This window comes from Prionailurus bengalensis, chromosome B1 (assembly GCF_016509475.1).
Source record: "Prionailurus bengalensis isolate Pbe53 chromosome B1, Fcat_Pben_1.1_paternal_pri, whole genome shotgun sequence".
Taxonomy (NCBI): Eukaryota; Metazoa; Chordata; class Mammalia; order Carnivora; family Felidae; genus Prionailurus; species Prionailurus bengalensis.
In genome coordinates, this window is record NC_057344.1 from 84627385 (window position 1) to 84652282 (window position 24898).

The 24898-nt window shown below is 36.8% G+C and overlaps 1 protein-coding gene across 1 annotated transcript in view; it reads left to right on the forward strand.

Annotated features, from left to right (window-relative positions):
- The window catches only part of INPP4B (inositol polyphosphate-4-phosphatase type II B), a 399964-nt gene that overhangs the window by 291460 nt on the left and 83606 nt on the right, over nt 1-24898 (forward strand). The window contains 3 exon segments of the mRNA XM_043568210.1: nt 3211-3370; nt 23274-23446; nt 24292-24415. Of these exon segments, the coding sequence (XP_043424145.1) occupies nt 3211-3370; nt 23274-23446; nt 24292-24415 (457 nt within the window).

The following is a 24898-nucleotide window of genomic DNA, read 5'->3' on the forward strand; positions in this document are numbered from 1 at the left end:
CAGCCTCAATCTGCCTCTGGGTTGGAGTCATCTCTCTTCTCCTCTCTTCTTTGCTCCTTTTCTCTCTCTCTCTGCCTTTCCTCCATGCCCTGTGCAATAGAGTGAAGACACAACCTTCAAACAACTCTTGGACTAGTATTAGAGACAGCAGTGTAAATCCATAACTTTAATCTACTTTGTAGATGCCATAAAGGAAAAATAAGTGACTGTCAAAGCTCAGCATTCTCTCCCTACCAGCTGGGCAGGATCTCCTCTCCAAAAGATAAAGACCAGGATGAATCTACTTAGGGGCTGCTGCTGAGTGTGTCTTCAATAAAAAAAAAATGATTATGTATGAATCGTGTATTGGTCTTGCATAAGAAACTGCTCAATTTCTCACTCCCAGCTTGAGTGTCCTCTAAGTATTTCATGACTTCAGTGTTGTTCTACTGTTTACCACCTAACCTTTTACTATATGGTTGTTGGTCTCCTTCAGTGAACATGCTTCACTCTGCACCTCATGCCAATAAAGATCTCTCTACTGGCTGTAAATATTACCTTTTCGGTGAATACAATCCTATAACCCAAGGTGAGTATAAAGGAAGAACATATAGTTTCAGTATGTAAAATTATCCTTTTATATATTCTTATATTCAGGCTCTTGGAGATGTAATCAAAAGAAGTTGGTTAACTCCTTATATTACTTTATATAAGAAAGATAGCATGCAATCTTATTTTGATTTTTGATCAAAATATAAAGTTCTTCTCAACATTGACAACAGAAAGAGAGTTGAAATTTATCTCATGTGCAAAGCTAATCTGGATAATTAAGAATAATCCTTTCCCTTTTTTCCCCTTAGTAACAGAGTTTATTCCCAGTGTTAGCCAAAGAGTTGTTTCATTTTTCAATTTAATAGCTTTAAAGATGCAGTCCTTGGCAGTGATTAAGACATATTCAGAATGAGTTCCATTAGGTTTGTTATTGCAGTCTGGAATGTAAGCTTCTCACCAAATCCCAAATAAGTGATGTCAGGACCTCAGCTTGCTTAGGTTTCCCTACATTTCATCCCAGAAAACGTGAGCTTCCTTAAATCTCCTGGGTCATAACTCAGGGATTACACCATCTCCTTTTCTCAGACAACAAGCAAGGATAAAGCATTTTATAGATGTGATTGGTGTCTTAGTTTCCCTTAGAGGGAAAGTGCTTTTAATTTTCGGTAGAATAAATATGCCCTGAGCGGAGATTTTATTCTGATTATTTATGATTAATAGCATATCTCACACTCAGGATTACAAAATGATGAAAAGCAAGCTTGATTCATTTAGGAAAGCCAGCAAAATAGGATGTCATTTTTCCAAATTATAATAATTTTCCAAGCACTTTCATAGAGACTATATTATTTGGCTCCCACTGCACCATGGTGAGGTAGGCAGGGCAAGAATTATTATTCTAAACTGTGGATGAACCAACTGTGGTTCCCCAGAAATGAGGCAGTTTTCCGTAGGTAGCATGTCACTTACAGGTGGACCTCAAACTTACCTTTTTAACTTTGAATGTTCTACTTTTCCTCACCACCTATAGTATGCATACCTGTAAACCCCCATATTTGTTTATTATGTTATTCAACTTAGTCTTTACAAGATAACCATCAAATAATCTAAACTCAACTATAGTTCTTTTTTCCTAGATTTATCTTACCCCAAATTAGTTTATCTGTTTATAAACCAGCAAAATTAACTAGAAAAACTAACAAAAAAGTACTATAATTATATATTGACACCCATAAATAATGTTTAGCTAATTATCTGGACATCTTGTGATTCAATCAAGTTGACATTAAATTAACCATCACAGATGTGGAGTCAGTGACTCCATCTAAATGATGTGGTGAAAGGAGCAAGAAAGGAAGCTACAGATGAGAGCCTACCATGATGACAACTATGTTTAAAATGTTTATTAAGAAATAACTTTTGGAGCTCCTGGGTGGCACAGTTGGTTAAGCTTCCCACTCTTGACCTCAGCTCAGATCGTGATCTCATGGTATGTGATTTCAAGCCCCATATTGAGCTCTGTGCTTGATAGTCCAGAGCCTGCTTGAGATTCTCTTTCCCTTTCTCTCTCTGCCCCTCCCCTGCTTATGTGTTCTCTCTCTCTCTCTCTCTCTCTCTCTCTCTCTCTCTCTTTCTCTCAAAATAAATAAGTAAACTTTAAATATAATTTTAAAAGAGAAAAAGAAAGAAATAACAATTTTTCTAAATCACAGAATTCAGTGTCATGAATTGCCCTAAACCAAAGCAGATGCTAATCAGAATTGGTAAGATTGGTGACAAGGAGGTCCCCTAGTGTTTGGGGTTGTTTCCAAGAAATAAATCAAGCACAGTAACTTATTACATGGCTGTAGCATGTAGAAGTTCTCAAACCTAGTGTGGTTACAAGCACCTGAGGAGCTTGTCAAAATTTCAGTTTAGAGTGCCTTCTTTCCAGTAGTTCTGATCGACTTGGTGGGCGCGAAGGATATGCATTTTAATTCTCTAGGTCATTCTGGTAGAGGTGATGTGAACACCACACTTTAAGAATTTCTGTTATCTAGAGCTTTCAAATTCATACAGACAGAAAGTACAGTGATGGTTGCCAACGGCTGGGGGGAGAAGGGTGGGGAGTTCACTTTTAAAGGGTACAAAGTTTCAGTTGGAAAGATGAAAAATTCTAGAGATGGAAAACAGTGACGGTTGTATAATAATGTGAATGTGCTTAATGCCAGTGAACTGTATACTTAAAAATGGTTAAATGGTAAACAATGTTATGTATATTATCATAATAAAGAGGAAAAACAAGAATTTTGAAGACAAATGATTATTATTTAACAATATTGTTGTGTTTTTTCTTTCTTACTAAGTGTTGATAAGGAATATAGGTATGTCCAGTTTAAAATATCATAGGTTGTGCTCAGTTATGGATTAATATTGTATAGTAGTTCATCATTGCTTTATGACAGAGAAAAAATAATGAACTAAATAAAACTCTATGGCACTTAAGTTTTGCTTTATTAAGGGAAAACAGATTTCTTGTATATTCATAGTCTGGCCCAATTAAGGGGAGTATTAGAACTAATCACTCCATCTGCATTCTAAGGATTGCTCCTCCCATGCTTCTCTAATGTGGATTCGTCAGATTTTGCCTCATCTTGTATTTGCAATAAACTTGTGTAGTGATGCTCATGCTCTTTTCAGGATAGGGTGTGGGCCAGTGTGGGGAAGAGCCTGAACTGCATTATTGCCACGGTGGATAAACTGATTGAAAGAGATGGTGGCAGTGAAGGCGGTGGCGATGGCAGCAAAGATGGAGAAGAGGACCCTTCTCTAGTGGACTCCATCATAACTCATCCAAGGGGTAAGGAGTCATTTTTTCCCAATCACTGACTGAGTAAACAAAATGAGAAAGTCATGATAAAATGAGATAGAAAAAGAAGAGTCAATAGTGCCTTTGATGAAAGTGCTGATAACATGCTTTTCCACTGCTCTGACTTAGATGATAGAAGGCTATTTATCAAATTGCATCTCAGTTGTGTTTTCAGAACTGCTAGCAATGCTCATTTTTTTTTCTTTTGCTACGTAAAAACCTCCTTGAAAGAACAGTGTTTTCTTTTAAAGACTCTGACATAGTTTAATCTATTTTGACACATTCCTCCAAATTTTTATTAGGAAGCAAAACAAGCATCTGCTCTTAAAACTCCGAGAAACTTCTAAGGATATCAGGACACAGTATCTCATAATGGTTCCTGAAAAGAATGCAGTATGAAAAAATGCTTTTTGCCTTAAGTCTCTAGGTTTTCATGGATACATGTATACACACATGCTTACACGTCTAGGTGTATATATCTGTGTATACACACAGACACATACATAGATACTTTCAAAAGTATGACTTATTACAACTTTGACTAGCAAATATGATAATCAAAAATTTAATTATGGTTGCGTCCCCTATACACGGCTTTTATATCAAAAAAATGTTTTTGTTAATTTGATTAATTTTGACAAAAGGGCCAGGTTGCCCCAGCCCTTTTGGTATCTTAAGTATCTGGAGAGGATAAACAGTATTGCCCTGCTGTCTTCCTCTGAAATCCACATTTCCTTTTTAAGAAAATGACTCATTAGAAAATATGGATACTTATAAAATGAAATTTATGTTTTTCCCAATTTGTTTTCCTGATTTTTCATTACTCACATTTTCATCAGGAGTTTAATTATATGAAACATCAATCTTTCATCACTTGATTAACAGTAGACCCATTTCTAAATTATGTTTGTAAACTGTGGCTTTCTAAAGTTTTCTTACTGTCGATGGTCTTCATCCTCAGTAGAAGATTCACACAAGGGAAAGTTTATACCAATGTTCTTTATGTTCATACCTACTTGTTTTAACTATATATGGGGATTTTATTTTTTAAATAATATCAGTTTTATTAGTTAATGGATCTAATATCAGTTAGATTCATGTCAGTTCCATAACTTTTACATGAATCAAAATGAAAGCATGTCATAACTTATGTCATAAAGACGTAGTATACTTCCATTTCCTTTAATTGAACATTTATTGACTATCAATTGTAAGCCAGACACTATACTGCACTCCAGAAAATGAGGTGAGAAGTATAATCAATTTTAGTGACTTGTTCTGTCCATTGATGGGTTTCAAGGCATAATATTTTTGTTATTTTTTTAAATTTTTTTAATTTTTTTTATTTTTGAGAGAGACAGAGAACGTGATCAGGGGAAGGGTAGAGAGAGAGGGAGACACAGAATCTGAGGTAGGCTTCAGGCTCTGAGCTGTCAGCACAGAGCCTGATGTGGGGCCCGAACTCACAAACCATGAGATCGTGACCTGAGTCCAAGTTGGATGTTTAACCGACTGAGCCACCCAGATGCCCCTAGGCATAATACTTTTTTTTACTAGAAATAAGATGCAGGATACTGAATTCTGCCACATGTGTTTTGATATTCCCTGAAACATCTCATTGATAAGAACGGAGTTCTAAATTATTTGAAATTATATATATATATATATATAATCCATATCTTGTATTTTATCAGAAGATTATATCTGTGTGATAAAAATTACATTTTCAGAAGTAAAGATATTTGGCAGATAAATATTTGGTAAAACTAGATGAATCACTTTCATTTGAATGTGAAGCATTCTTTGGGTATAATCTAACACCAGATAGAAGTTGCCCTCAATGTAGAACTCACAACTTGATTGGCTCTGTGAAAGGTTAGAGTCAAATTACAACATAGTGCTCTCTAAATGATTTTATCTTTAACTTATTATCCATATTTATTTCATCCATACTTTTTTATGTTATAAACATTTTAGGAAATAAGATACTTTAAATGTGTAATATAAAATATATACTTTAGTCTGATAATGATTTAATACAGTATCATCAAATAATTTCAAAGTTAAAGCTTTTGTTTACATTTAACATGTTACACAATTGCAAATAGAGTGCATGTTTTGCAGAGGATAGTGCTACATAAAAAAAGATGCTTAACATGTATAAATAGATGTCTTACAGATAAATCTGTGCTCAAGTTTACTTAAAATACTTATGGATGCACTGCATAGTTAGACTGTGATTGATTAGCCCAATCAATTATGTAATAATAATATACCTTTATTATATAACAATAATAATAATAATAATAATAATAATAATATATTAATAAAATACTTCTTGTTGTCATTATAGTCTTCCTGTTAAGGTAGGAAAAAAGTATTTTTAGTTTCTACCCTGGCTTTTGTCACAGAAAGCAATGCAATAGAGAAATTAATGGTGGTTTTTTGAACTAATATAAAGCAAACAACTTAAAGTCATGCATTTACCTACACTACCCTCAAAATTATTTCACATACAGATATTTGAGATACACATTCACTAATTATATGTACCCCCAATTTATATGTAGTTTTAAATTTTATTAGAAAAATAATAAATTAGAAAATTTGCAAAGAACAACAAATAGGATTATGTATAAATTTTATTTTATTTCAATCAGACATAAACATTTGGAACATATCCTATGTTTACACACACACACACACACACACACACACACACACACACAGAGTAAGCAAACTGGAGTACGCATTGTAAATATAGAGGCACTTCTTGATATCCTGCTTATTATTATATCATGAATATTTCTTGAGAAACATTTCTAAAAATGTGATTATGACACTAAACTAATTCATCAAAAGAGAAACCACTATTTTAGAAATTTAATCATTATTATATTAACACATAAAACATCTTTGAACATTTAAGTTTTCAACTACATCTTCTTTATTTCCCCCTAAGTTAGATTGCTGGAAGCGGAATTATTTTATAAGGAAGAGTTATCCCTTCTCTCCCATGTATTCATTTATACAATTCTATTTATATCAGTGTGGACTCATGAATGCTTATTTTATCATTTAGCTTATAATCTAATAATATTACAATATTTATTTCAGGCTCAAACTTGTCTGGAGTTAGCCGTTAGGAGTTCTTTCAGGTTGGTTTCAGTGGCCTTCTGACATGTTCCTCTGCACACAGACTAGTTCCTCCCTTGTTTTCTTTCATACTGACTCTCTTACTTTCCTTTACTCACTCACTCCCCTACCCTCTGGCACCATGAGGTATTCTAGGTTCATTTGTATTTTCCCTGCCCCAGCCTTAGGTTCAGCCATTTTCCAGGGAACTCTGGGTTCTTCTATTAGAAAATGGCATGTAGAAACCAAGTGTGTGTGGGTAGGTATCTCTTTAGCAACAGAAACTCTCACCAGCAGTATCTACAAGCACACTTTTAACTACAGCCTTCCCTGATCTCATGCTACATTGGGTGAAAAACATCATATTGTAATTTGCAATTTATTATAACTGTATTTGTAACTTATTGTAATTTATCTAGTTATTAGTGATGTTTGACATCATATAGCTTAATTCTGTACTTCAAACTATTATTTTTTTGTAGCAAAATCCATTTCTTCAACAGCCCCAGTTTTATCCCCAGCTCCTCACTGGGGTGGAAAAACCATTTCATTCTTTTCTTTTTATGATTAATAAATGAATTGATTCAGTAAATGATTGAGTCATCCAGAATTTACTGAAATGTGTGATGTCGTAAATACTGTTAGGCATTTGTTACCACATCATTTATTATTGTTCTGTTTTTTTTTCTTTCTATATTACATTCTGCATATATTTTTCATCAATTTCTGGAATTTTTCTTCTGTTCATATGTTTTTGACTATTGTGTTTTATATTCAGATATATTTTGAAATCTCATAGGGTAAGTTAACCCTATGACATATTTCCCTCTCTTCATCACCATCTTTTATTTTTACATTTTAGCTGTGACTCATGTTTGTTTTGCTGGTATGTGTATATGTATATATGTATATGTATACACATCATGATGTACATGATGTACATATATGTATATGTACATATACATCATGATATATATGTACATATACATATATACATATCATGTATATATATCATGATGTATATGTACATATATACATATACATATATGTACATATACATATATGTACATATACATATATACATATATACATTTTAGCTGTAACTCATGTTTGTTTTGCTGGTATGTGTATATGTATATATGTATATGTATACACATCATGATGTACATGATGTACATATATGTATATATACATATACATCATGATATGTATGTACATATACATATATACATATCATGTATATATATCATGATGTATATGTACATATACATATATACATATACATGTATACATACATATACATATATACATATACATATATACATACATATATATACATATACACATGTATATATATCATGATGTATATGTACATATACATATATACATATATACACATATATACATATATACATATATACATATACATATATACATATATACATATCATTAAACAGATGGTCCTCTGATTTGTTGCTACCTTTTCCCATTTTTTAAATGTTTATAACCTGCAGATACTGTTTCAAGTTGTGCATTTTTCTTTTGCAGTGTATTTATTTAATAATGTTTTAAATCTGGAGGTTTAAAGGGTTTTTGTTTATTTTAGATCCAGGATTTTACAATATATCTTACTTCATAAATTTCTTTTCAGGGCTAATATAAATAGTGTTGAGAGAAGTAAAACATTCTCTACTATTCTGAACATGAATAATGGAATACCTTTCCAAACCTACATGGCTTATATATATTCATAGCTTTTCTTAATGAACAAGATTTTTGTGTACTTCCCTACATTTTAACATGCTTATTTTTTAATTTTATTTATTTATTTTTAGAGAGACAGAGACAGCATGAGTGGGAAGGTAACAGAGAGAGAGGGAGAGAGAGAGAATCCCAAGCAAGCTCCCACTGTGGGGCTTGAACTCACAAAACTGTGAGATCATGACCTGAGGCAAAACCAAGAGTTGGATGCTTAACCAACTGAGCCACCCAGGCGCCCCAACTTAAACATACTGTAAGCATCTACAAGCATCCACTGTATGCATGGGACCACATGCCTTTAATTTTGTAACAACTTGAAGACTCACAGATAAAATCAGTGAATATTAGAATCTTGGATTTTAATGTGCCCTTAAAGATTATGTAATTAAACCTCCTAAATTGTGTTAAGAAGCTTACGCATAGCATCTCTGCCAGTTTTCACGTAGCCTGTGGTACACATCTCCACTGATAGAAAACCATTTTTTATTTTCTAGAATGGCATACTCCAGATGTTGATCTAAATATGTTCCCTTTAATTTTACCCACCGGCCCAGGTCTAATTCTGTATAACAAACAGAACAAATCTACTTTCCTTTTTCCACATTATAGTCTAACTTACCTGAAAGCAACCCTCATGTCCTTTTTGAATTGCCACTCCTTGGTCATTTTTCAAAGGAATAGCATCCAACACAGAGTGACACAGGAGGACCACTTTCCTACTTTCAGATACTATTTTTCTATTAATGATATCTAAGTTCACATTAACTGTTTTGACAGCTGCATTTTACTACTGCCTCCAATGATATCCAAAAACCTCGGTAAATTTGACATATCCTTCAGGCTTTCAAGATTCAAGTAGTTTTTAAGCACCACTGTGTGCTAGACATTATGAAATACTAGGGGCACAAGGAGATTACAACATGGTCTATCTCAATTCTACTGAAGAGACAGATGTGCAAACCCATGACTGCAGGATGCTGCACTTTTGAATATACTCTAATAAAGACCTATTTCTCTCATCCATCATATCTACTGTCCAACTCAGGTTTATTTTATTCACATTTCACAACTATTTTCTGTTCATTCACACAAGTAAAAGATAAAAATGATAGCAAGACAGAAATATATACAGACCCTTGAGGCACATCACTAAGTGTGTGTGTGTGTGTGTGTGTGTGTGTGTGTGTGTGTATGCATTGAAGTACACTTATTAATCACTACTGTTTAGGGACGTGTGTTCAAGCAGCGATATATTCTCCCATTCATGTTGTTGCATGCCTGCATTTCTCTGTCTTCTACAAGGTTACCATGAAATGTCCTATGAAAGGCCAAACACTCTATGTCTCTGAAAACTTTTTTCTAATATGCCCAGCTGTAAGTCCTGTCAAAAAGGAGATGAAGTTCCTATGATGTGACTTTTCTCAACGAGCCCATGCTGGCTTCATGTCATCACTGCTTCCTCATACAAAGGAGGTAAACGTCCATGCAGATCACAGAATTAGTTTACTTACTACCGATTACAGTTGTACACTCACTGATACACATGTCCTTTCCTGCTTCCTAATTTTCTTTTAGCTTATAAGGTGCATTTCACGTTTCCTAGTGGGATCTGAGAATTCACTTTTTCTCCAGGCCTTTTACTTCATTTTTGCCTGCCTCCAGTTAACCCAATTGTTTGGTAACTACCAATAATTTGTCAGTAATTTATCACTAATTATCAATGGCTTCCTAATGCCAAAGATTAGTCATCTTAAAAAATGTACCACAACCTCCAAAGAGGGACAAATCTAGGGTTTTAGCAAATCACTTTTTTTAGCAAACTTCTTTTGTGTGTGTGTGTGTGTGTGTGTGTGTGTGTATACTTAAATGCTTATTCATTTATTTTGAGAGAGAGAGAGAGAGAGAGAGAGAGAGAGAGAGTCTGAAAGGGGGAAGGGCAGAGAGAATGGGAGACAGAGGATCCAAAGTGAGTTCTGAGATGACAGCAGGGCTCATACCCATGAACTATAGATCATGATCTGAGCTGAAGTAGGATGCTTAACCGAATGAGCCCCCCAGGTGCCCCTCTTTCCTATATTTTATCTTTGGTTGGCCAGAGTAGTTGTCTGCCTAATAAATTTGAAATACTTAAGGATGAGAACCATTAATTAATTAACACAATTATGCATAAAATAGTTCATGTCATTAAGTTTATGGAAGAGACACACTAAATTTGTGTTAGCTGGAAAATAAAGGAGATACTTTCATTAATTCAGTGTATATGTGTTGAGCATCTACCCTGTGTCATGATGTCATAACCCTGCTCTTACAGTATCTTGGGTGAGCAAATAGCATTTAAAAGAAGATACATAGAAGGGCACCTGGGTGGCTCAGTCAGTTAAGCATCTGATTTCAGCTCAAGTCATGATCTCACCATTCATGGGTTCAAATCCCATGTCAGGCTCTGTGCTGACAGCTCGGAGCCTGGAGCCTGCTTCGGACTCTGTGTCTCCCTCTCTCTCTGCCCCTCCCCTGCTCTCTCTCTCTCTCTCTCTCTCTCTCTCTCTCAAAAATAAATAAAATAATGCAAAAAATTAAAAATGAATAAAAACAAAAGAAGATACACAGAGATTTTCCAAGGATAGAATATACAAGATAAAAGACTTAGAAGAGGAAATATGCATTTAAGAGTCATTACCAGGTAGATAGATGAAACTAAATAAAGTGTGAACACAAGGAAGAGAAAAATATTAAGGAAATCCATACTACAGAGGTGTGGGTCATAGAGATTGCCTTCACCTGAGGAATAGGAAGCACAAGTGGGTAAAAATCACATGCAACTTGGGTACCAAACAAAGGTATCAAGAGAGAAAATAATCTCATTACCTTGTTAAACCTTCTTTCATTCATATTTATGTGACACGCACTTGCTAAGCCTTTACATTCTTGCCTCCGCCTTACAATAAGCTTGTAGGGGAGGTTCTATTTTTACCCCCATTTTATAGATGAAGAACTTAAGCAATACTTAAAAGATCACAGAACTGGTAGGTATCTGAGCAAGGATACAAATCCAGGCAAAATGATTCCTGATTGAATTTGTCAAAAAGAATCTGAGTCCTCAGAATAAATGTTGGCAAGAAATCCTTAGATCTTAAGAGCAGTTCTGCATATAGACTTACTTTATGGTTAGATATCAGCCATATCTAATACTTGTTTGCTGAAATTTTTCCTGCTCTTTCAAAGCCCTAAATTCCAAGACCCACACTTGCCACTTCATAATGCTTTGTCATTTTCTTCCACCTCATCTTACCTCATCCTTCATAATCTAGTCACACTGGACTCTTTTGAGACCTCACTTTGTACTTTTCACTGCTAGGCCTTCAAAGGTTTGCCCATATCTTTTCCATGATCTCAAACTTCACATCCTCTGAGGAACCTTCTCTGGTCCTTCAGGCCAGAGCTGGTTTTATGAGCATGGGATCATTGCAAGTGCACAGGGTCACCAACACAGCAGGGCCATCTGCTCTGGGTTTAATGCTCTGTAGTCACCATCTTGCCTTCTTAAAAATTTATCTTTGTGTTTTAAATAAAGTCCAATAGGGCAATGGAAGCCATGCCTGGAACTTTAGATTTGATTCACCTACAGTTCTACCTCCCATGTTCTCCAATGCCTGCCCAGTTCCCTAATCCTTCTCCTAACCCGGTGACCTCTTTCTGACCCCATTCTCACCTACCAAGGGACCTGGGTGCAGGTGTGGAGATAGTTAGGGTCAGGATGGATACCTTTGAGACTCTGCATACATGTGTCACCATGCCCAAGGGAGTATGACATAAAAGAGTAAGTAAAATCTCAACCATGACAGGTTGAGAAAGATACCACTGAGGAAGAAAGGAGAAGGGTTGTTTACTCTCTTTGAACAGGGGTCTCTCACGTTTTAATTTTTTCATTGAATTCTGCAAATTATGCAGCCATACTTTCTTTTTTTTTTCAATATGAAATTTATTGCCAAATTGGTCTCCATACAACACCCAGCACTCATCCCAACAGTTGCCCTCCTCAATGCCTATCACCCACTTTCCCCTCCCTTCCACCCCCCCATCAACCCTCAGTTTGTTCTCAGTTTTTAAGAGTCTCTTATGTTTTGGCTCCCTCCCTCTCTAACCTCTTTTTTTTTCCTTCCCCTCCCCCATGGTCTTCTGGTAAGTTTCTCATGATCCACATATGAGTGAAAACATATGGTATCTGTCTTTCTCTGCAGCCATACTTTCTACAAGGGTTTCAAGTACAAAGGCCCTCAGCTGTCATATAGGGTAACATGAATGAGTCAAATGAATTGGATGGTTGGACACTGGGACAAACTAGGAAGTATATATCCTTCAAAAGAGGGCCACCACTCAGATCTAGCCAATCATTCCCACAAAGGAATCTGAACCTACAGGTGCCATATCTTCTGATTTTTCAAGTAAATCTGAATTTTTATATGAAACATTAAAATTCTTTAAAGGTCAATATTTGAGTTGGAAGAATTGTTAAAATATGAGGAAGGCCAAATAAAATACCTTTGAGGGCCAAATACGACTGGCCCATGGACCACTATTTTGCAGCCTCTGAATCTCTGGTTTATTGAGATGCTGTTTTAAATGTCATCTCCTCTACTAGACTTGGCTCTGTGAGAAAATATGCCAAGTATTTGTGATTTGCTCTTGAATCTCCAGAACCTAACATAATTCTTGGAAACTCATAGAGGCCAACATTATGAAATAAAAGCCTGGTCACCTTGATCTATAACTGCTACCTGACAAGAAATGCTTACGCAGGTAAATTTTATATTATTAATGAATGTCATCAACATGTGTGCATGTTTATACGTACATACATGAAAATCATCAGAACTTATACTCAACATTAGATAATTATTTCAGTGGATTTATAATATGAAACATGTATTTTATTTTGTAAAGTGCAAGGATACAAGCACAAAGCATCATTTTCATCAAAGGGCTTAAATATTAATATTCATGAATTTCATGAATTTCTACACATAAATGATTAGTATTACATTGGGAAAGAAGCATCAATGAATCAGGCTTTTAAAAACTCATAAGTTAACAGGTAAAAAAAGCTTTTAAAATACACTTACTAGCTAAAAAAAAAGACAATAAAAAATAAAATATACCACAGATATTTGTATTATAAAATTAGGATTTCAATAATAATTGTACATTATGAAATTTTCAAATATCCTATCAGAAAACTAATGTGCCCCTTAAAAATTGTGCAATGAATTACCATGTAACAAAACAACACTTGACTCAGCTCCAAGATTCTTGGCAAGTTCTCAATTTGCTTATTTGGCTATAACCTTTGACAGATAACTTACATTCTTTGGACCTTACTTTGTGGATAAAATAAAGGTCATCTGCCAAGTTTTGAAGGTCTCTGCCAGTTCTAATGTATGAGAATAAAGGTGCCACATTATTTAAAGTGATTTTTTTTCTTTCATTCATTCAACATATTTTAATTGAGTACCTACTATGTGCCAGGCACTATTCTAGACAGTGAAGATTCAACAATAAACGAAACAGGCAAAACATCTGCTCTCCCATATGTTTGTACCAGAGAGACATTAAAACATAATAAATAAAGGTATTATACAAGATATTAATGGTGGCAAATGATGTGGAAAAATATGAAGCAAATAAGAGGGTTTTGGAATATTGTTAGAGGGCAGAATTGAAGTTTAAGGGGAGTGGCCAATGGCTTTATTGAGAAGTTGATATTAGAACAAAGACACAAGGAGAAAAAGATAGAGCCATGTGGACATCTAGGGGAAGGATATATTGGACACAGAAAACAACTACTACAAAAGACTTGAGACATTAGTGGCCCTGCCATGATCAGAAAACAGCAAAAATGCCAGTTTGGTTTGAACAGAGAAAGAGGAGGGAAGAAAGTAGAAGATGAACTTATACAGGTAACTTAGAGAAAGGATCATGTAAAGCCTTTGGATTGACTTTGACTTTTACTCTGAGAAAAATAAGAGCAATCAGAGAGTTTTTGAGCCAGGGATTAACCTAATATGACACAGATTTTAACACCTAGGCTGTAATGTTGAGATTAGACTATAGATGGGAAAGATAGAACCAGGTATAGATAAGTTGGAAGGCTAATGTAATTATATAGGTGAGACATGTTAGTGGCTTGGATCAAGAAGAAGGTAGCAGTGGAGATGATGAAAAGTGGTTGGACTCTGTACTTATTTTGAAGGTAGTGTTGACAGGCTTTTCTGATGGTTTGGGTGAGAGAATGAAAGAAAAGGAGGAGTTGAGGGGCGCCTGGGTGGCTCAGTCGGTTGGGCGGCCGACTTCGGCTCAGGTCATGATCTCGCGGTCCGTGAGTTCGAGCGCGCGGTCCGTGAGTTCGAGCGCGCGGTCCGTGAGTTCGAGCGCCGCATCAGGCTCTGGGCTGATGGCTCAGAGCCTGGAGCCTGTTTTGGATTCTGTGTCTCCCTCTCTCTCTGACCCTCCCCCGTTCATGCTCTGTCTCTCTCTGTCTCAAAAATAAATAAATGTTAAAATTTTTTTTTAAAAAAGTAAAAAAAAAAGAAAAGGAGGAGTTGAGAATGATTCAACATTTTTAGCACAAGCAGCTGGAAAGATGGGGTGGTCCTGTACTTGTTGGGGAAGACTGGGTAGAACAGGGTTTGTTGTGAATAGGAGCTTGTTTGGAAAATGCCAGTTTACATGGACATATCAAGTATGCAGTTAGATATAAGAATCTGGGTTCAAGAGAGAGGTTCAGGTTAAAGATATAAATTTGTATAAAGAGTACATTTATCATGATGAGCACTGAGTGAATCACTATACGGTACACCCGAAACTAGTATAACACTGTATGTTAACTATACTAGAATTAAAATTTTAAAACTTAATTAAAAAAAGTATAAATATGGTAATTGTCAACACATAAATGGTACTTAAAACCATGGAACTGAAAAATGTCAACAAAGGGTTGAGTGTTCAGAGGAAAGGAAGCTAATGTGCAGATTACCCTGGGGATGTTCCCATATGAATGGGTCAAAAAGAAGTGGATGAACCAGCAACAGAGTGGGATAAGGAATGGCCAGTAAGGTGGGAGGATACCAGGAGAGTATGATATCCTGAAATCTGGGGTGAGAAACTCCAGGAGGGAGTTTTCAGCATGCCTAATGCTGCCAAAGGTCAAGTGGAATGAGGACTAAGTGACTTTGGATTTATCAGCATAGAAGTCACTGGTGACAGTGATGACGATTCACTAGAGTGGATAAGGAGTAAATGCAAGTGGAGTGGTTAAAAGGAAGAGAAAGAAAAGGAACTGGAGACAGCATGTATAGACAACTTTTTGAGAAGTGTCATCATGAAAGGAAGAAGAGAAAGAGGGTGGAAGCGGTAGAAGGAAGTAGGATCGAGACGGGGTTGTTTTTTTAAAGATGGGAACACAACGGCATGTGTATGTGCTGATGGGAATCTCTAGTGACAAGGGAAATATTGATGATGTAGGGGAAAGGGAAGAGAATTTCTTGAGTGATACTTTTAAGTAAGGGATAGGAGATGAGATCTGGTGTACAGATAGAGGAGCTGGTTGGTCTTAGCTGGGGAACAAACAGTTCATCCTCAGAAATAGGAGAGAAGGAAGAGCATAAGCAACAAATGTGAGTAGGCAGGCAGACAATGGGTGACATAAAAGTTACTTTATGATTGTATTAATTTTTTAAGATCGTAGCTAACATCTTGGGGTTTCTTAGTATGTGCTGGAAACTTAAAAATATTGCCTGTATTATTTAATTCTTGTAACATGCATAGGAATAATTCTACATATTTAATAAATGAAAAAGTAGAAAGGTGAATTACTTGTCACTATCAAGCCCAGTCCAGTGGCAGAGCCTGGCTTCCGTCCCCAGTGGTCTCAGTTGAGAGCCTGCTCTCCTGACCACTATGCTTCACTGCTTCTATTCTTTCCAGGAAAAAGCATTAGTGGTATTGAGAGATAACTTTTTGAAAATCAATCCTGTAGATATCTCTTAAAGCTTTACAATGGAATGGTACCTTAGGCAGAAATTAAGAATTACCGCATATTCAAAAATTGCACTTGGGGCGCCTGGGTGGCTCAGTCGGTTAAGCGTCCGACTTCAGCCAGGTCACGATCTCGCGGTCCGCGAGTTCGAGCCCCGCGTCAGGCTCTGGGCTGATGGCTCAGAGCCTGGAGCCTGCTTCCGATTCTGTGCCTCCCTCTCTCTCTGCCCCTCCTCCATTCATGCTCTGTTTCTCTCTGTCTCAAAAATAAATAAAACGTTAAAAAAAATTAAAAAAAAAATTGCACTTACTTAAAATTACTTAAATTTATCATAAATCTGGTGATGCTCACATCCAAAACAAAACTGAGATAGATAAAGACTCATATTTCCCATGTGGGAACCTTGGGGCATATGATTATTGAATGGAATGGCTTGAGAGTAGTATTGTTTACATTATGTTTGGTTACTTGCCTACTTTCTCTGCACTTATGAGTTAAATCTATTTATGTGAGGCTTTGTTACTTTGTAAAGGAATTTTTAAAAATGGTGCACTATATTCCAATGGCTTTGGAGTTTACTAGAAAGCTCCTACAGTACCTGGTTCCCTTCAGGATAGAAATGCCTCTCCTTTTCCCTTCTCTGGATCATTCTTCAGTCAACTCAATATCTACTCCTTTTTTCTCAGTCTTAGATACTACACAAAATTTAAATTACAGGAGCTATTTGGTGCAGATGTATTGGTGACTTCAGGTTGCTCAGTAATCTATGACCTATACAGCTTATTCTGAAATGTTCAGCATATTTGTAGGCCAGAGTCCTGAAGTTACAGGTGTTTTTAAGGCCACAAGGCAAAATAAGCCCAATGGATATGAGACTCCTCCAGGCTCATCACAACCCCCAATTCAAAACTTTTGTGCTACAACAAATACAGAGCTTGTTTGATTAATGGATTTAGGTCCTGGAAACTGTCTTAGCAGAATTTACTTAAGGTTTTCAACTCTGTGCTACAAAATGAGAAATTTAACCAGGATATCGGTTGATGCATTTCCTTCGCTATTTTTCTAAGAGCAAGATTGGAGAGTTTTATGACACTGTGTTCTCAGGCTGGCAGGATTTAAACAAACAAAGTTCCCTTGACACAAGAAAAGGTTGCCTTTGTTCTCCTAGCAGCTTGTTTCAAGTCGAGCAGTACACTCATTTCTAATACATCTGGAAGGTGCCAAGATCAGTCGCTTCCCTTGCATCATAGTTCAGTGGACACTATGATGATCACGTTTTAAGATTCGTGTCTGTCCTTTGTGTGAATCCCCCTGGGGCCGTTAGACTGCTCAGAAGACATAGACTGCTCTCTGTGCAACTTTTCCCCCAGGGTTACCATAAACCCTGTTTCCATTTGCCCTGCCTGATACCCATTATTTCTAGATTTGGTCTTATTTCTTAGCTTTTGGCTCTCTGCTCACATACTCTGTACCTTCCTGTTTCCCTCCCCACCCCTACTTACCTCTCTCCTATCCCAGCTATGATGACTGCCCACTAAGCTTTTTATTGTTTTCCCCTTCCTCCCATGGCTTCAGGCTCAATATTTATTTCCACTGTACTCTTGCCTTGTCCAAGTCTGTCAGTAATGTCAGCCCCTCCTCTCCTCCCTTCCAATCCCCGCATGGCAACTTCAATCAGTTTATGGCATCTGTCTATGGGACTTGACATCATCAAACCATTCACTTCTCCCAGACTGTTCCTACAAAGCTTTACTTTATGAGTGTTCCATTCAGCTTCCCTGAACTCCTTCCATACAAGACTTCCTTCAAATGTTCAGCAAATAACACAACCATGAATGAATATGATCTCACCAAAGATGAACTGCATTGCCTCTAAACTCTTAATTCTTCTAAACTTGTTTTGTCACGGTCCCAATTTTTGTAGCACTTATCCAACTCCCTTATATGGTAGATATTACTTTGCACCTCTTACTTTTCCTTGTAGGGGTCATGAGTTATAAATATAAGTGTCACCCATAGGATCTCACATCCAAAAGGTTCTACCTGTCTAACAAATGACTGTGTTTCTCATGATGGCAGTGAAGAAAGGAGGGAAAGTGATAAAAGGAAGGCAGGTTAGCATTTGTTAAAGTGATATAAATACAGATTGATTTTTTGGTTCCTGGACCCAGAGATAGATGATAAAGATGGACAAGGGCTTAGGAAGGCTCAGGGCACATTCTGAGTGGCTGAGGAAGGCATTCTAGGCAACCAGGCCTTAGCGGGTGCTTTTCTTCTCTGGATTATTCAGCCATTATCTGATTAGGCTATATCCTGGGGTATGTCCAGATATTTGGAGGCTTCATGTGGGCTGGTGTCCAGGATCTATTACCAACGTTGTCCCCATGTATTATACTCATACAAAGGAGTTTAGCTATAAAGTGTCTGGAGGGGAAGCCTTTGGTTGACCCCTCCAAGCTATGATGTTCCCATTGTAGCATTGTGCCTGAAAGAAGGCCTTCACTCAGAGGGGCACATAGGTAGCTATATCTGGGGTGAGGTAGGACACAGGTCCATCAAAAGCCATAAAGACTCTGAGCAGGGATCGTGAAATCTCCCACCCTCGCCTCCAACTACAAACCCATTGTGGATCCTGTGCTCCCTGAGTTTGAGCATAGTATAAAAGCCCTGTTGGCTAGGAGTTTGGTCTCTGTTCTCACAACCTTGGGGATTTTATCACCCTCCTTAGAGGCTATTCTAATTGCTTAGCTTCACAGTTCATCATCTTCTTAACTGAGGTGAATCCTAAAAGCTGGGATCATTTCTTCTCTTATCTCTTTGCATAAAGTTTAATGGGCATGCAATCTTTTAGCTTTTCTTTTCCTCTATGTCTGAAAAGTTGTGATAACAAAAATAACAATGGCAACAAGCTTGTGTGAAGTTAATTATTTTAAATGAGCAAAGAAAACCAAGTACCTGAGAAGAAAATGACTCAGAAATTGGAAAGAAAGCATTATGCTCTGCTACAGTTGGTAGCTATTTGGCTCTTTTATTTTCCTCCTGAGTAACATAAGAGCCATTGAGCTCAGAGGACGTGAACATCCTGTACAGGAAATAGATGGCGTATGGAGGAGGTGAGGGGGGCACCTCGCAGTCGTTCTTTGAATCCTTCACTGAGCGTCACTTGAATATGTTATAGAAGCAAGGAAAGGGCTGGAAAACAGGCTCTGCTTGGATGGCTTCCAGCACACTTCACAAAGCTCAGGAAAAGCTCGGCTAAGCCACATGCATTTTATGTTTTCCTGAGGAAAGACTCTGCTTGTTGGTCACAGGGTTAAGGAGTTTCAGCAAGTTTTTATAGAGACACTAAAACATTCTCTTTATATTTTCCTCTGTCACTGAAAGGAGCCCAGGGGATAGAATCGAGGATGTGGGCACTTAAGTGCCTGCTGAGCCGGTTAGCTCCCAGAGAGGAGTTGGTGCCGTGACTATAGAGTGGTGAGCCCCTAGCTTCCTAGCTTCATTGGGTGGATCCTGTGTGTGTGTGTCTGTGTGTGTGTGTGTGTGTGTGTGTGTGTGTTGTATAAACTCTTAGTTGAAATTTGAAGAAATTAAACTCAGAAAAGTGGATTGTGCATTTCAGGACTTCTGATTTTGACTAGATAGTGCAGAATGAACATCATCTTCATCTCTGACAGAACATGGCTTTCTCACGAGAACAAAGTGAGCACCACGCAAATTGTGAAGTAAGGAGAGGCAGGAAGGTGAGGGGAAGTGACAGTGATCTGAAGACGGTCAAGACCTGTAGCTTCTTCCTTTTCCCAAAAATATTTTCGAAGAGAAAACTAAAGCATTTGCTGTTCCTTTGTGAAAATGATTTGGAATGCTCATTGGAGCAAAAAGGCCATTTGTGAACTGACTCCAGCCTTTCTTTCGCCTGTCATACACCATTGTGTTTATTTGAGAACCTGAGATTTACAGTGAGTGAATATTAACAGGGACCAAAACCTTTAGTCATTCCAATTTGCATTTGCCAGTGCAGTTTTTCCTTTATCTGGTGAACTTAAATTGTTTCTTTTCCAGAAAACAAAATAGAATTTTAGCTTTCTCATTCATGCTTTTCTATTGGAAGCTGGCTACTGTAATCTTTAAAACATGCTACCTTCCTCACAAACTTGCATTTTTCTTATTTATAATTAATGTTTTATTATACTGTCATTTTCTTTAAATTTTAGCTAAAAACGTATATATAATTATAGTAAATGGAGACTATTGTTAACATGCTCCTAGGTTTAGAGTATCAGTGTATTTTTTTTCCATGTTTTCAGTTTAATTCTATTAAGACTAGAAATCAGACTCCATTTTGTTAGTATATGATTGCAATTTATGAGTAAGAATCAACTGGTTAAGTAAGTGTGAGGATAGGTTTAGAAGCGAGTAAGGAAATGATGAAGAAATTTGCAAAAAAAAGATCTTCAAGAAAAACAGAGCTATATTTAAATTTTAACTGTCACTTAATGTCTTTCAAGAGAAGTAAGTGTATACCCTTAAGTTAATTTTCCATTTTCTAATGAGGAAGAGCATATCACACCCTTGACCAAGTCATTGACCACTTGACACAAGATAGTATGATGCAAGGTGCCTAAACCAATACGCACACTATGTATAAAGCAGTACAAATCAGGGGCTTGAATGGAATAGTGACACAGTAGTTCTGCTTCAGCCTAATAAGGCAGCGCCACCTACTGCACACAAGCTTTATTTTGTGTTTGAGATTCTTCAGTAGAAGCTGATCTCTAGGACTTAAGCACAAAACAAAATCATTTTGCCGCCTGTTATCTTTTAAGATGGAAATCTACATCGGTTTATTGAAATATTTGTCTTCCTAGTGTATATATGTATGTTATCAGTCTAAACATTCATATTGAGAATAATAAGAGGGCGGGAGAGAATGGGAGATAAAGAATGTAAATATAAAAAAATAGGACTAAGGAGCATCCCTTTTTGATATCTACTGATGTATCTTTTATTCTGAAAATAAGTCTGATGCCCATTCACACGCCCTTTTACATGTAATAATGACATAAAAATCACTATTAGCCAATGCTTGTTTAAAATGAACCATTGTTCGTATTTCACCCAAGGCTGCCCACAGGTGAGTCCTTCATTAAATGATTACAGACTTGATAAGCCTTCATTGGATTTCCCTTCTCTAGTGTTTTTTTATTCCTATCATAACACTTAATTCTACAATATTTTCGAATAATAACTCATAATATTCCTAATGTATTTTGCATTATAGCTTCACATAAGCATTTACATTAAGTATTAACAAGAGCACAGCTTTTTATTAAGTGGGGGTCACTAATTATTCTTTCAAGCATTTTAGTTTATTTCATCTAGTTTATTACAACACAACATAAAATAACTGACAGTAGATATGGTACAATGGTGATTACGATTCTTTTTATCATTCCCTGTAACTCTTCCAAGGTCTTAACTGGTTATTGACCACTTACATCATTCACAGTGAAGTTTACACTTTTTTGCTAAGAAGATCATAGCAAGTCAGATCCTGATTTATAATGAATTTTTCAGCATATATACATTTCTATTAGATATCATTGTCATGCTACTATTAATTTATTTATATGTTAATGGAATGTCATGCAATCTGGAATGTGTAGTATTTGACATTTATCAGGGCCTTGATTTCCAAATAAACTAAAATATAATATAACTCATTTCTATATCATGTGCCAATGTCATAATTATAGAATTGAAACATGTATGGTATCTAGACATACAAAAAGCACAGTTGGTTTCAGTTTTGTATCCTGATTTGAAAAAAACCTATTTGAATTGTCAAAAACTTGATTTTTTCATTCTTGTCTATATCTTTAAAAACGTTTGGCATATTTATTATAACTATACTCATTCAATTAAAACGATTGAATTTTAGATTCTATGCTAGGCTCAGTGATTAAAATATAAGTTCCTTACTGTCAGTGAGCTCCCTTTCTTGTAGAGCAAACAGTGTGTGGATAATTCTAGAACATTAAAAACAAGGAACTGTGGGAATAAAAAAAAAAAAGGAATTAATCTCTACCCAAACTTCAGTAAATGGGGAGGGGGGGATCCATACTTCCTAGAAGACAAAAATCCTAAATTAAGCCTGCAGAGAAGATAAAGTATTTATCAGGGAGACAGGTAGAGGGAGTGTGTTCCAGGACTGGAGTTAGGATTTGCACACACACTAAAATGAAAGAGCATGGCAGGTTTTGGAAAATTGGGAACATTGTTCAGTTCACCTGGGACTCACGACTGCGAGTGAGGATGTTCTGAGAGGTGAGACTGGACAAGTAGCAGAGATCAGATAATGCAGGGTCTTTTATGCTTTTGGACTTTATTCTGAATTCTTTAGTGTTTTTAAAATGTTTAAAGTAGGGCAGTGAGGGAGTGAGGGATGGGATGGAATTCAAACTGATTAGAAAGTCCCCTCCAGTGACACTATTGAAAAAGCGTTCAAATAGGATGTGATCAGAGGTAGAGGGAAGTGACTGATCCAGAGAAGATTGAGAAACGATGAAGGCAGAGGGCAAGGGGTAAGTGAATGTCTGGTGGGTTATTACAGTGGTAGAACTATTCAATGTCCCAACAAATGTGAAAACTATAGAAGAAGAAGTCTAGGAAAATTTGTTTCCAGCATAGAAAGAGTCTGATGGCCTCATCCACTAGGATCCAGGCAGTACAGACTGGAGGTGAGTAGGGTGGAGAGGAGTTATACTGTAAATATATTCAATACACCCAGCAGAGAGATCCAACATGTGGCTGGTTATTGACACCTGGAGAGATTTGTATCAGAGCTCTTCTAATCATTGTGAATCCTTAATGATATGTGTAACTTGACTGTAGAATAATAAATTGGTTCTATTCTCCAAGACCTTCACCTATCCTGCTGTTCTTACACCCCCTTCCTCCCCACAGAGGACTGGTATGAACAGTTGTATCCCCTCATCCTTACCCTGAAGGACTGCATGGGAGAAGTGGTGAACCGAGCCAAGCAGTCCTTGACATTCGTGCTCCTTCAGGAACTTGCATACAGCTTGCCCCAGTGCTTGATGCTGACTCTGAGAAGGGACATCGTCTTCAGCCAAGCGGTAGATGCCTCTTTTTGTTGTGAGCACAGTGCAATGCTGGGTGGCTAAATGTTATCCTTGGTGACAGAAGAGGTCTTCTTTTGGTAGTTTCATTTTTAAAGAGATTCTTTACTTAAATTTTTGGTATGAGGTTTTCTTGTTCATAATAAACATGAACTGAATGGAAACAGCTTATGAGATCTTAAGTATTTATTTCTGCAAAGAGATGGCCAAGTCTCTGAATTGTACATTCTGTTTCATGGCGCAGACAGTCTGTGAAGAACAGGTTGCCCATCCTGTCATGGTATTACTCCCTGGGGTCTCCACACAGTACAGGCTGGAAGGAAAGGGGCGGCTGCCTTCCACAGCAGGTGGCAGCTGGGGCTGGCAAAAGGGATCTGTTTGCAACCTCCCTTTTATTTATACAGCTCCCTAAGGAATCCCAGGACAAGGCCTCATAATGATCTTTTTGTTTGGTTTGCTTATAAAATAAGTTTGCAGGGAAGTAATGCTTAAAGGCAGGGGTTTGGCAGGACCACTTTCTTTGCCTACCCCCAGCCCTATCTCATGACACCAAGGCTGGTCTCCATCACAGTAGCTGTCCTGGGGGTCTTTCTTCTCCCTTCTGCCTCCACACCTACAACTGAGTTTTATAGACATGCATATAGAGAAAGGAGACAGAAGCCTCTCTTTCTAAACATTCCAGGCAAAGGGAATATTTTAACCCAACTGTCCGTGTCTCCCACTATTTCATGGATGTTTCACATACTTGAAAATTTTTAATTAAATCTGTGATGCCTCAAAAATCTTAAATATTTTTCAATTAAAGTTTGCTGACCCAAATATCTTCAATGACTTTTTTTTAGCTTGCTGGACTGGTTTGTGGTTTTATCATCAAATTACATACAAGTTTGCATGACCCTGGCTTCCTGCAGCAGCTTCACACAGTGGGGTTGATAGTGCAATATGAAGGACTGCTAAGTACATACAGTGAGTATTGCTTTGGTACATGTTAAAATTGTATTCTTATTCATAAGGACAGTTGATCCATAGATTCTGCAGTAAAACTTAAAAATGAGAAATAAACATTTATGACATCAGGCATTACAGAAATAATGTAACTTTCTGTTCTGTGCATTCATTCACCTTGTAACTGTACTCTTATCCTCATTATGTTTTGAAAATGGAATTATAGATTATTTCATAGTGGAGTCCTGAACAACCATCTGACTTTTTTAATATAAAAGGCTCTTTGCCAACAGAGTTTCAATGACTGGATTTTTAAAGTCCCAACTCTCTAATGTCTAGAACTGCACTATTCAATACATAGCCTGGTGTGGCTATTGAGCACTTGAAACGTGTCTAGTCCAAATCAATATGTGCTAGACAGGCACACCAGATTTCCAAGACTAGTAAAAACTAGTTTTATATTAATAATTAATAATTGTATATTGATTTATAACTAAATGATAC